Source organism: Macrobrachium rosenbergii, chromosome 46 (genome assembly GCF_040412425.1).
Source record: "Macrobrachium rosenbergii isolate ZJJX-2024 chromosome 46, ASM4041242v1, whole genome shotgun sequence".
Classification (NCBI taxonomy): Eukaryota; Metazoa; Arthropoda; class Malacostraca; order Decapoda; family Palaemonidae; genus Macrobrachium; species Macrobrachium rosenbergii.
In genome coordinates, this window is record NC_089786.1 from 47169695 (window position 1) to 47184694 (window position 15000).

The following is a 15000-nucleotide window of genomic DNA, read 5'->3' on the forward strand; positions in this document are numbered from 1 at the left end:
AACTATTGTGATGGCTTTGTCTGTCCGTCCGCACTTTTTCTGTCCGCCTTCAGATCTTAAAAACCACTGAGGCTAGAGGGCTGCAAATTGGTATGTTGATCATCCACCCCCTAATCATCAAGCATATCAAATTGCAGCCCTCTAGCCTCATTAGTTGTTATTTTATTTAAGGTTAAAGTTAGTGCTTCTGGCAACGCAACAACACAGGCCACCACGGCCGGCTGAGAGTTTCATGGGCCGCGGCTCATACAGCATTATACCGAGACCACCGAAAGCTACATTTATTTCCGGTGGCCTTGATTATGCGCTCTACAGAAAACTCGATTGCTCTTCGGCGCATTTTTTACTTAGTTTTTTAGGGCACCTAAGAATTCTCCTAAAAGCTTAATGCAAAAACTTAAATGAAATAAAGGCAGGCACTAAATAATCAATGAACATAATTTTTGCTAATAAACGCTCGTATATCTCTCGAGTTCCCGTAACACTGACAGGAGAAATTTAAAAATGCAAATGAAAAAGAAATTTGCACAAATTTTCACAGAAAAGCCGAGAAAAAGTAAACCATATAAATTATCTTCATACATATTACTCCCTCGCGCGAAAAGAGCAAACAGAAAATCAGATAAATAACTAAAGAAAAACAGAGAAAAGTACAAATTAAACTATTTAAATATCTTCAGATATCATATTACACCCTCGCGCGAAAAAAACAAATAGAAAATCAGATAAATAACAAAAAAAAATTAAGAAAAATATGGTAGGTTAAGATATATCAAAAACATTATGTACGTATTTCTCCCGTCAACAAAAACCTCGAGTGAAGAATCCGCCAATAAACTCAAGTGAACATCAAAAAAAAAAAATAAATAAATAAATAAAAAATATTACAAAACGATGAAACTGAAAAAAAAATATAAACAATCAGTTGTTGACACGTTGCTTAAAGTGGCATAACACTCCCCTGGGGGAATTTCTAATAGAAGAAGCACTGAGAGCCTCCAGTAAAACTGCTGAAAATAGACCTGGCAACTATTTCCCTGACTGCCTCTGCATTCCGAGGAAAAAAATCAATAAAAAAACACCGGTAAAGATCAACAGAAAGATAAGCCCATCACTTATTTCAACAGCTTACCACGGAACTCAGATATATATATATATATATATATATATATATATATATATATATATATATATATATATATATATATATATATATATATATATATAACTCAGGTGCATTTATATAATATGTATTATATACATATATATTATATAAAAACACTTAGATTACAATACAAACGTGACAAACGAACCATCTAGAAACAATAAAAATTACTAGATGATTAAAATAAAAAGATAAAAAGTTAAATACCCACGTAGTTTTCCCAATGAAAAAAAACACAAAAAAACATTAATATGAAAACGCGAAGAGTAAAAACCTATCGTATTTATACGGGTGTCCTGGCATTCCCCTGGAAGAAAAACACATACAAAAAAAAAAAATTTTTTTTTAAACTGAAAGTCTCAATCACTCACGTATTTTCCGAGGTACCAAGATGCCGGGAAGATGAGAGGAATTTAAACATAGCAGCACACACACATACACACAAACAACCACTTAAATAAAATCATTGGACACAAACGCACAAAAAAAAAAAATTTTAAACAAAAAACTAAGTCTAAACCACTCACGTATTTCTCGAGGTACAATGACGCGCTTGGTATATGAGCGAATTGTAAACACAAAAGCACATACACACACACAACCATTCAAAAAAAAAACACACAAAAATAACAAAAAACTAAGTCTCAACAGCTCACGTATTTCTCGAGGTACCATGACGAGGGAAACATGAGGCGGAATGTAAACACACAAACACACACACATACAAAAGCACAAGTACAAAAACACATACAAGTACAATCAAACAATCATTTAAAACAAAAATAATACAAAGAGCGAAGTCATAAAACTACTTACGCATTTCTGGAGGTACCAAGAAGCCGGAAAGATTAGAGGAATGTAAACAAAAGCAAACACAGACAAACAAACAAAACACAAACACACATACACACAAAAACAACCATTTAAAAACAAAAATAACAAAAAACTAAGTGTCAACAACTCACGTATTTCTCGAGGTACCAAGACGCAGGGAAGATGAGGGGGATTTAAACACAAAAGCACATACACATACACACACAAACACACATACACGTACAAACAAACAACAATCAAAAACAAAACTTAAAAAAAAAGAATATAAAGAACAAAGTCTCAGCAACTCATGTATTTCCCGAGGTACTAAGACGCAAGCAGCAAGGAAGACGAGCGGTATGTAAAAACACAAATGCACAAACACACACAAACAACCGTTCAAAAAAAAAAAAGTCATAAAAACAAGAAGAAGAAGAAGAAGAAGAAGAAGAACGACTTCTCAAAACTCACGTATTTCTCGAGGTACCAGGAGGCGGGGAAGATGAGCGGGATGTAGGTGATCATGTAGATCATGGACATCCAGTCGACCTGGGTCGTCTTGACCTCATAGTAGGAGACGATGATGTTGGTGATGATCGAGTACTGGATCCACTGGAAGGCGTTCGACATCGAGTAGAACACGAACAGCAGCAGGATCACCCATCGGATCGGGTACACCCGCGGCGTGTTGCTGATCGTCTCGCCTGCGGCCGCCCCACAGGGAGGGAGAGAGAGAGAGAGAAGGTGAGGTTAGAATTTCTCGTAGAAGAGTGATTGATTGGGAGGGTGGTTATTTGTGGTCATTTAGCAGTTTGTCTTTTTTTTCTCCCTCTTTCTTTCTTTCTTTCTTTCTCACGCATGCACCACACACATCTTTCATATTAAGAACTGTGGGCCGTGGGTTATTTGGATTTATTTACCTCTCTCTCTCTCTCTCTCTCTCACACACACATACACCATACACCTATTTTATTTATGAATTATAGACTGCATGGTTATATATGTTGATTTACCCAGTCCCTACTCTCTCTACCTACCTCTCTCTCGCCCCCTCCTCTCTCTCTCTCTCTCTCCTCTCTCTCTCTCTCTCTCTCTCTCTCTCTCTCTCTCTCTCTCTCTCTCTCTCTCTCACACACACACACATACCATACACCTTTTAATACAAGAATTATAGACTACATGATTATTTATATTCTCTCTCTCTCTCTCTCTCTCTCTCTCTCTCTCTCTCTCTCTCTCTCTCTCTCTCTCTCACACACACACACACACACACCATGTACATAATTCCTATTCGCTACATTGTTGTTGTTCCATTGAAGTTACGGAAAGTTGGCTCTGGCCATCTCTTGGTCGGATGACCGCCAAGACTAAAGAATATTCATAGGGCAGGGTGTGGGATGGCAAACCCATCCCGCTATGTGAATGCTTGAAAACGGAACGATGCAGAGGAAAAGGTGCATACTTAAAAGATATTAAGTTAAAAAAAAAGTTAAGTGTACCTTAGTTTTACCAGACCACTGAGCTGATTAACAGCTCTCCTAGAGAGGGCTGGCCCGAAGGATTAGACTTATTTTACGTGGCTAAGAACCAACTGGTTACTTAGCAACGGGACCTACAGCTTATTGTGGAATCCGAACCACATTATAGCGAGAAATGAATTTCTATCACCAGAAATAAATTCCTGTAACTCTTCATCAGCCGGCCGGAGACTCGAACTCGGCCCTGGCGAGTGCCAGTCCACAGCTCTACCGACTCTCCCAACAAAGAGCTTATTTAAAGTTTTCGAAATGGAATATACACTTCAGGCCAAAGACCACGCGCTAGGACCCACGAGGTCATTCAGCGCTGAAAGGGAAATTGAGTTACGGACATTTTAAAGATTTAACAGGAAGGAAACCTCGTAGCTGCACAAGAAAACAATTGATAGGAGAGGGTTAAGGAAAGTAAGATGGAAGAAAGAGAATATGAACGGAGGTACAGTAAAAGGAATGGAAGGGGTTGCAGCTAGGGGCAGAAGGGGCACTGCAAAGAACCTTTAGTAATGTCTACAGTGCAGCCCGTGAGGTGCACTGTAGAACTCAGATATACTAGAGAGGTTGGACAGCAAGATAAGAGAATGGAAGAGGAAATGGAAATAAAGTCAAAGTTAAAAAGTGGGTGAATATATATAAAACATTTTTAATATATATATATATATATATATATATATATATATATATATATATATATATATATATATATATATATATATGTGTGTGTGTGTATATATTTGTACATATTATACTATACTGAACATATATATATATATACATTATACTATATATATATATATATATATATATATATATATATATATATACAGTATATATATAAAGTATTTAATTTTCAAAATAAATTTACAAAATAAGATAAAATAAAACCCTGAAAAACTTTCATGGCTTATTATGCTTTTAATGTCTATATTCTCTACGATTAGATTGGGCTAAGAATTCTATCAAGGCCAGTGATGTAGACATTCTACTAAACCAAATTTCCAGGTCTGTGTTTTACGAGATATCATTACATTTCCACTCAATGAATGGAATGGCATATAGAATTTAGGTCAAAGGCCAAGCGCTGGGACCTACGAGGTCATTCAGCACTGAAAGGGGAAACAGAGTAGAAAGGTTTTAAGATGTAACAGGAGGAAAACCTCAAAGCAGTTGCACTATGAATCAATTGTTGGGAGAGGTTGGAAAGTTAAGATGGAAGAAAGAGGATACGAACTATGGGCCGAAGGGACTTTGCAAAGAACCTCAAGTAACGCCTACAGTGCACCGCGTGAGGTGCACTGACGGCGCTACTCGCCTACGGAGTTCAGTCAATGAACTCTCTAATTGCGGATCAATTACTTCCCTTGGCTTTAATGGTGCAACTGTATTTCATATCTAAAGAGACATACTACCTTATTATTATCAAGAGATGTTTGGTTGCAGTTATGCACTTCCTGTCATTATGCTTTGAAACTAATTAGCCAATTATTAAAACTAAATGTTACTTCACTTGTTGGGGGTCAGAACAGTGAAGAATGCAGACCATTGTTTCACTTTGTTTCTACCATTTTGTTATCAATGCAGTTAGGCAAAATGACTCTACAGTTGTCAACATTTGCCTTTCGGTATGCGTACCTTTCTGCTCAGACTCCTTTTCCGTAGATAGTTACATTCTTCTGCTTAGAATCCTTCCCCCCTTCTCCCTAATCCCGCCCCTCCACCCACCCACCCACCCACACACACACACACACACACACACACTACAACAGTTCCGGCTCAGTCTTCATCATCTTCAGACAGACAGACACATACATGATTTCAGGCAACTTTCCTCATTTCCGGCATCTTTCAACAATATCTAGCTTTGTTTGGTATTTCCTTCAAGCTGGGTATAATGTAATATGTTAGGCTGCTAAGCGTGGATATGAATACAACGTTGCCTTATACTGTAATTTGCTTGAAAGGTGTACTGTGGCCCTTTAGGGCATCATTTATCATTCATGTCGTTTTTTAGCAATTTCTGCAGATTTTAGCATTTATTTGGCCTCTTTTAGCCCATTTTAGCATTTTGCGTCAATTTGTTTTTTAGCATTTTCTTGAATGTTTTAGCATTTTTCATAAAACCTGAGCCATACTGAAGTCTTGATAACATTACCGAATACAAGTCTTATCTTTCATTATACCATCAACAAAGAGAAAACTATCAATATACTTTATCGATAACATTACCGAACAGAAGTGACAACTTTTGACTTATATTCTGCCAAGGTCAGAGAAAAAAAATTAACGTAACTTCACCACAAGTTTGTAAAATGCTAAGAAAAAATAACAATTTAACCACAAATCTGTAAAATGCTAAGAAAAAACTAACATGATTTAACCACAAGTCTGTAAACCGCTAAGAAAAAATTAACATGACTTAACCACAAGTCTGTAAAATGCTAAGAAAAAAAACATAATTTAACCACAAGTCTGTAAAATCCTAAGAAAAAATTAACAAATTTAACCACAAATCTGTAAAATGCTAAGAAAAACTAACATGATTTAACCACAAGTCTGTAAAATGCTATGAAAATAATTAACATAATTTAACCACAAGTCTGTAAAATGCTAAGAAAAAACTAACGTAATTTAACCACAAGTCTGTAAAATGCTAAGAAAAAATTAACGTAATTTTACCACGTCTGTAAAATGCTAAGAAAAAATTAACGTAATTTAACCACAAGTCTGTAAAATGCTAAGAAAAAAATTTAACGTAATTTAACCACAAGTCTGTAAAATGCTAAGAAAAAATTAGCATAATTTAACCACAAGTCTGTAAATTGCTAAGAAAAAAATTAACGTAATTTAACCACAAGTCTGTAAAATGCTAAGAAAAAATTAGCATAATTTAACCACAAGTCTGTAAAATGCTAAGAAAAAAATTAACGTAAATTAACCACAAGTCTGTAAAATGCTAAGAAAAATTAACATAATTTAACCACAAGTCTGTAAAATGCTAAGAAAAAATTAACATAATTTAACCACAAGTCTGTAAAATGCTAAGAAAAAATTAACATAACCACAAGTCTGTAAAATGCTAAGAAAAAATTAACATAACCACAAGTCTGTAAAATGCTAAGAAAAAAAACATAACCATAATTCTAAAATGCTAAGAAAAAATTAACATAAGCCAAGTCTGTAAAATGAAAAATTAACCCAGAAAATACTAACCACAAGTCGTTAAAAGTAAACTTTAACTAAGTCTGTGAAATGAAATCTACAAAATACTATCGGTTCCAAGTCTTTCTCGAAAATTATCAATTACTACGAATCAATTACGAAGCGAATTTCTAATGAGAAAACCAGGATGAAGAGAGTCCAGGGTTAGTTCCGCCCCTGACCAAAATAAGGACGATCTCAAGCATGAAGCCTCTGGCTGCTGTTTGCTTTTGGTCGAAGCTAAGATAAAGAAAAGTCACCAGTCAGCATTTGACCTTACCAGAGTGAAGAGCAAGTCGCAACTGGCAACAAATTGCCACTACTACCAACCAGCCAAATTCTACTATAAAACCAGCCATAATCCCGCCAAATGGATCTCTAAACCAGCCAAAAAAAACGCCAAATATATATGCGTTTTATATATATATATATATATATATATATATATATATATATATATATATATATATATATATATATATATATATATATATATATATAATATAAAGATAAAGATAAAATCCACGAAGGAAAAACGGAATCACTGGAGTGCTGCGAGGTCTTTCGACGCTGTGTTTCCGTTTCCTTCGTGGATTTTATCTTTATTTATATATTCATCACGTTCCATATTTTCGTGATTCAGTTATACATACATACATACATATATACATATATATATATATATATATATATATATATATATATATATATATATATATATATATATATATATATATATCATTCTGCACGAACCAGATAAAATCGAACAAAATCTCATATGGAGGGTTATTCATATCCGGGTGGGTACCGTTCTCAACTAGCACTCCGCTGGCCCCGAGTTCGATTCTCCGACCGGCCAATGAAGAATTAGAGGAATTAATTTCTTGTGACAGAAATTCATTTCTTGCTATAATGTGGTCCGGATTCCACAATAAGCTGTAAAGTAGGTCCCGTTGCAAGGTAACCAATTGGTTCTTAGCCACGTAAAATAAATCTAATCCTTCGTGCCAGCCCTCTCTAGGAGAGCTGTTAATCAGCTCAGTGGTCTGGTTAAACTAAAGTATACATACTTTTATTTATAGCTCAGCAGTGCCTGGAGGTTAACAGGGACCTCTCTCATCTAAGGTCGTGAAAGAGAGAGAGAGAGAGAGAGAGAGAGAGAGAGAGAGAGAGAGAGAGAGAGAGAATGTGTGTGGACAAGCATCTGCCATAGGGTCACTACGCTAAATGTTTTCTTTAAATATAGATCTTTCACATTCACAACTGATCCCCGATCCCCTTTAACCTGCCGAGAGCGACCAGATTCGCTGAACAGCAGCACCAATATGCAGTGAATGTGCCTCGCTGTCAAACTTCCCAGTTCCAGAGGTCTTTAATTCCTCACACCGTTGGACTGTGGAACAGTCTCCCTGAGGATGTCGTACAATTGCAAAAGTTCAAGAGAAGGTGCTATGCATTACTGCCCTAATGTTATTCTCCTTGAATTTCAGTACATTTTTATCTATTTTCTTAATTAATTTATTTATTTTTTCTTTCTGTAGTTCCCTTTACCTACTCTTGCCTTCCAAACAAACACCATATTCTTTGGAAGCTTGAATTTCAAGTTAATGGCCTCTATGGGCTTGTTCCATATGATTAGGGTTCATCTTCTGAATAATAATAATAATAATAATAATAATAATAATAATAATAATAATAATAATAATAATAATAATAATAATAATAATAATAATAATAATACTCTATTATTCCTAGAAAAATGAGCCGTTGTTTACTGAGGGCCAACAATGCGCATCTTCAGACCAGCAATCCTTTCAGTTCACAGCAGCTGCTCCTCACAGCAGCTGCAGGATAAAAAAAAAAAAAAAAAAAAAAAAAAGGGACTGTTCTTGGCGTGACCGAGGACATTTACGGGTTGCATAGGACTAAGAGGGATGCATGATAGGACTGGGAGGATTTCATAGGGAAGGAAGGATTTGAGAACTGAAGGAGACTGCACTGTACAAATTCGAGGACTGGTTTGAGTATAATGATGGCGAGTCTAGTAATTACTTCAAGTTGTTATTGTTATTTGTTATTGTTACCATTGCTGTTATTAAAATGAATAATGATAACATCTAAGATAGCAAATAATAATAATAATAATAATAATAATAATAATAATAATAATAATAATAATAATTATTGCTATTATTATCACTTTTCCCCTGATAATATAAAATCTAAGATAATAATTATCGACAACAACAATAAAACCAACAAAAACAATCTCAGTAATAATAATAATAATAATAATAATAATAATAATAATAATAATAATAATAATAATAATAATAATAATAATAATAATAATAATAATAGTTTATATACTGTATTTTAGAAGTAAATAACTGTTTTATTATGAGATCCTCATCAAGAAAGAAGAAAGTCTTCTCTTCAACAGAAACAAAATCAGTGCTTTGATGCTAATCACCTCGTAACACTTTCTCTCTCTCTCTCTCTCTCTCTCTCTCTCTCTCTCTCTCTCTCTCTCTCTCTCTCTCTCTCTCTCAAGTCCTTTAAGGACTAATGGAGCATAACTGGAATAGGCCTCTGCCATTTTACCTTCACTTATGGTTAATTACGAGGAGGTCCCTGGGTGTCTTATGTTTCAAGTGAGGCTGGCCTAACGTTGACGTCGATTTTAGGCCTAATTAGAGATCTTAAGTACTTGAGGCCCAAAAAGATATAAAGTGGCTTCTAAAGTGACGGCTCAGACGTGTTTTTTTTTTAAATAAAAAACTTGCTTAGCTTTAATTTTTTCAGTTTTTAAAATAAAAACTATTTAGCTTTAATTTTTGTCATTTTTTTCAAATAAAAACTTTGTTTAGCTTTAATTTTTTGTAGTTATTTAAAATAAAACTCTTTATTTAGCTTTAATTTTTTGTCAGTTTTTCAATAAAACAACTTCATTTAGCTTTCATTTTTGTCAGTTTTTTAAATTAAATAACTTTATTTAGCTTTAATTCTTTGTCAGTTTTTGTAATAAAAAACTCTTCATTTATGTTTAATTTTTTGTCACTTTTTTCAAATAAAGTAACTTATTTAGCTTTAATTCTGTGTCAGTTTTTTCAAATAAAATAACTTTATTTGGCTGTAATTTTTCAAATAAAAAACTCTTTATTTAGCTTTAATTTTTTGTCAGTATTTCAAATAAAATAACTATTTAGCTTTAATTTTTGTCAGTTTTTTTATCGAAAAATCTTTATTTAGCTTTAATTTTTTCAGATTTTTTTTCAAATAAAAAAATTTTTTATTTAGCTGTAATTTTTTTCAGTTTATTTCCTACTGATTGATTTAATGAGATTCAGACCGCCAAGCCAACCACTTGGGCACCTTCGGCCATTCAGCACCTACGAAAGTGAAAAAGAGCCTGTTGGAGCGGCTGGACAGCAAGATTAAACCAATCCAGAAAATAAAGGAGACGGAGTACAGGGATTAAAGGTGCACTACGAAGTAAAAGTGAGGTTGGACAGCTAGACTGAAAGAAGGGAGAGGGAATGGAGGTCAAGTAAAATGCTAGAAAGTGGGTGAAGTTACGGGCCTAAGGGACGCTGCAAATACCCTTTAGTAATGCTTACAGTGCACCACGTGAGGTGCACTGCAACACTACCCCATCTACGAGGAGTATGTTCACTGTATAGAAGTGTTCTTTTTATTTGCTTTGTCAATTAGGGTAACGTATTGAATGAATGAATGAAAAATAAAATTTAGGCCAATGGCCTAGCGCTGGACCTATGAGGTCATTCAGCACTGAAATGGAAATTGAGAGAAAGGTTCTAAGATCTAACAGCAGAAAAACCTCTAAGCAGTTGCACTATGAAACAATTATTAGTAGAGGGTGGAAAGTAAGATGGAAGAATGAGAATACGAACGGAGGTACAGTAAAAGGAATGAAAGGGATTGCAGCTAGGGACACTGCAAGAACCTTAAGTAAATGCCTACAGTGCGCCACGTGAGGTGCACTGACGGCACTATCCCCTGCGGAAATGCTGGGGCAACGTATTGTCATGTTGTAACTTCTGCCCCTCAAACATTTTTCGTCTAAATAACCCTCCTCTCACCGAATCTATTTAATACGTCCATAAGATGCCCCAAATCAGTGGTTCTCGATCTTTTTTTAGTGATGGCACCCTAAAATTGATAATAATAACATCTAGACATCTAATAATAATAATAATAATAATAATAATAATAATAATAATAATAATAATAATAATAATAATAATCACTTATTATTATTGATATTATTACTTTTTCGCTGATAATAAAATCTAAGATCATAATTATCGACAATAATAAAACCAACAAAAACAACCTTCTTTACCATCCCACCATATCGCCTGAATTAACTCCTTATGTAATGAATAAAATTATTATCCATGTTATACATATATATATATATATATTATATATATGTATGTATGTATGTATGTATGTATGTATATAATATATATGTTAATATATTAGAGTAGACACACTGATAATAATTATATGAAGACTTCTGCAAACTTTTTTTTTTTTTTACAAATGTCCATTGAGATGATCTAGCCAAGACAAAATTCATGACAATCTTGCGGCACCCCTAGGCACTGGCTGTGGCACCCAGTTTGAGAATCACTGCCCCAAATATGAATCAGAACCCTTTCCCAGTAAGATGCACTATCGATGGAATAACTGTGAACCTCTGTTATCCCGATGAGATGGTTCTAATCTCCCCATCAGTGCAAAGGCCTCCGGCCACTAATCGATACCTGCCGTAGGCATGCAGGTGAATTTAACATAATAAACAAGAATTCAAGATCGAGTGCTTGTCGCTGCTCCCTAGATCTCTTCAACAGATTGAAAAGGCACAAATGTTCATCCGGAATCACTGTCTGGAATTTAAGGCAGATATATCTCGGGAATCACCGTCTGGAATTTGTACGTGAATTCCATCCAGTATCTGGGGAAATTTTTCACCAACGACCTCAAAGATACGACCCCCGTAGGAAGGTAATGCCGTCAGTAAACCTCATGCGGTGCACTGTAGGCATTACTTAAGGTTCTTTGCAACGTGCCTCCGCCCCTAGCTGCAACCCTTTTCATTCCTTTTACTGTACCTCCTTTCATATTCTCTTTGTTTCAACTTAAATTCCACCCTCTCCTAACAGTTGATTCATAGTGAAACTGCGAGGTTTTCCTATTGTTACACCTTTCAAACCTTTTGCTGTCGATTTCCGTTTCAGCGCTGAATGACCTCATAGGTCCCAGTGCTTGGCCTTTGGCCTAAATTCTATGTCCAATTCAATTTAGTTCAAAGATACGGCTGACATAGAACTGAGACAACAGAGGATTTGCCCAGTCACCAAAAACCATAGCGACTCCTCTATTCCTTCTCCTATAGCTGCCAGCAACCCCTTTCATTCCTTTGACTGTACCTCCGTTCATATTTTCTTTCTTCCATCTTTCTGTCCACCCTCTCCTATAACAGTTGTTTCATACCTCTCTTACCTTCTCACGTAACAGTTGTTTTTCAATCCTTTTCACTCTCAATTTCCGTTTCAGCGCTGAATGCCCTCATTCTTCTTACTGATATTCAGTTCAATTCACGTGTCACGCAGATCCGGTGTTGTTTGTGTACCATCTACCGGAATGAAGGGCGGCCTTGCTTAAACATATCTACGCTCCGTTGTTTACGAGCCATCTGTGTTGAAAACACACATTTACTGCTTCTTTTATTAAGTTTGTATTCATCATTTAATAGCCCTAATGGCAAACAAGCAAAAAATGCGCCGAAGTTTCTTCGGCGTAATCGAATTTTCTGCACAGTCGCTACAGCGTATAATCATGACCACCGAATATGGATTTATCTTTCGCTGGTCTCCGTATAATGCAGTATGAGCCGCGGCCCATTTGGCCCGATGGTGGTCTATATCGTTGCCAGCACGAGAATGGCTAACTTTAACCTTAAATAAAATCAATTCACTGCAATTTAGTATGTTCGATGATTGTAGGGTGGATGATCAACATCAGCCCTCTGGCCTCAGTAGTTTTTATTTTTATTTAAGGTTAAAGTTAGCCATTCTCTCTGCTTCTACGATATGGGATAGACCACCATCGGAATGAAGGGAGACCAGCCATTTCGGTGGTCATGATTAACGCTGTACATATCTATTACGCTCCGCATTGTTTTGCGTTTAGCCATCTGTGTTGAAAAAGCACAGTAAATGGTGTTTTCTGGCTCGTAAACAACGGAGCGTAGATATGTTTAAGCAAGGCCGCCCTTCATTCCGGTAGATGATACACAAACAACACCGGATTTGACGTGACACGTAATGTGAATTGAACTGAATATAGAATTTAGGCCAAAGGCCAAGCACAAGGACCTACCTGAGGTCATTCAGCGCTGAAACGGAAATTGAGAGTGAAAAGGATTGAAAGGTGTAACAGGAGGAAAACCTCGCAGTTGCACTCAGTAGTTTTTGAAATCTGAGGGCGGACGGAAAAAGTGCGGACGGAAAAAGTGCGGACGGAAAAAGTGCGGACGGACGGACAAAGCCGTCACAATAGTTTTCGTTTACAGAAAACTAAAAAGGTGATTTAACTAACATTTCTGTTATGAAGAAACGGTACAGCTTTCTGTTCTGTTTCCTACTGTGAACTCTAGTCGGTAACGTTAGCCAATCAATTGCTTCTACTTTATAAATATGTTATTACGAATATTGCTGTTGCTGGTTTCAGATTAGCCGTTCATTCGTTTTTAGCCAGTTCCTTTGACTGGCTAGCAAACTGTTTTGCTAGTAAGTTTATAAATTAGGAAACAATACTAAAAGTCCTCGGTGAAGAGATGTATGGTCACAGTCGTCCAGTACAAACAACGTCCAGAATAAAAAACGAGGCAGTAAAAAGGCGCGCGCACGCACACACACACACACACACACACACACACACAGAAAGAGAGAGAGAGAGAGAGAGAGAGAGAGAGAGAGAGAGAGAGAGAGAACCATGTTAATATTAAGTCTTTTAAAGGTATCTTTGAAGGGGGTTGCTGGGCGGGTAAAATGATGCAGAGGGTGCAAGTATGTAAGAAGGGTCTAATTTAGGTTGGCCCACGCTTAAGGGGCAAGACAGGTTCTTAAGGGCAAGATACTCAGCACAGGACAATATATATATATATATATATATATATATATATATATATATATATATATATATATATATATATATATATATATAATAGGAGACAGAAACCAAGAAGCCATATTGAACAGTGTGTCTGAAATTTTCAAAACATACCAAACCCATAACGACGAAAAACAACTTTTAGAAAAAATCGAATAAAGAAAAAGGGCAAACTGCCACAAAGCTAAAAGATGAAGTACATTAAAGGGCAGTCGCCCTGATAAAAAGAGATCAAGAGGGTACAAAAAAAATTGTGGAGAACAGTCCACTTACCGCTGCCCTAGCCCTCAGCTTGATTGAGACAAGACGTTTCCGTTGTGCTAGATAGAACGCCATCACGCACACACACACACACACACTATATAATATATACAGTATATATATATATATATATATATATATATATATATATATATATATATATATATATATATATATATATATACATACATATATATATTGTATATATATGTATATATATATATATATATATATATATATATATATATTGTATATATATATATATATATATATATATATATATATATATATACAAATTATCACGTCATGTCCATCATTCAACATATACATTTAAATATAAAATTATAAATATCTATTCATAACCTACATAATATAAAAAAATATGCATCACATATACATTTATCAAAAAAACCACAGGCATGCACGATAACCACACACACACACACACACACACACAAACACATTCTTCTTCTTTTCATCAAAATATCCGACTTTTACCGAACATCGGTGACGCCGCCCAGAATTTAGCCTCTGACGTTCATGCTGCAAGCTTAAACATTCCTGTATTTGCCTTCAGTTAATATTCTATCAGGAGGGCATCATAAATCATGTTAGGCGTTACACGAGTAAGATTTTTTGTATCTTTTATCATTTTACAAACATGAGTTTATCATAAACACTAGTACTGGTAATAAAACTGATATGCCATATTAAGAAAAATACGGTATAGGCCTACTTCCTTCCCCCGAAAGCCCTGTATTGTAGGAAAATTATAAAAGTAATATTAAAATTTACTCTCATTTTTATTATTTGAGCTAAACAAGC

At 35.3% G+C, this 15000-nt stretch overlaps 1 protein-coding gene across 3 annotated transcripts in view; it reads right to left on the minus strand.

Annotated features, from left to right (window-relative positions):
• The window catches only part of HisT (Histamine transporter), a 154428-nt gene that overhangs the window by 73080 nt on the left and 66348 nt on the right, over positions 1 to 15000 (minus strand). For all 3 annotated transcript variants that reach the window (XM_067089672.1, XM_067089671.1, XM_067089674.1), the window contains exon 2: positions 2450 to 2682. In XM_067089672.1, the coding sequence (XP_066945773.1) occupies positions 2450 to 2682 (233 nt within the window). The remainder of the gene's footprint in view (positions 1 to 2449; positions 2683 to 15000) is intronic.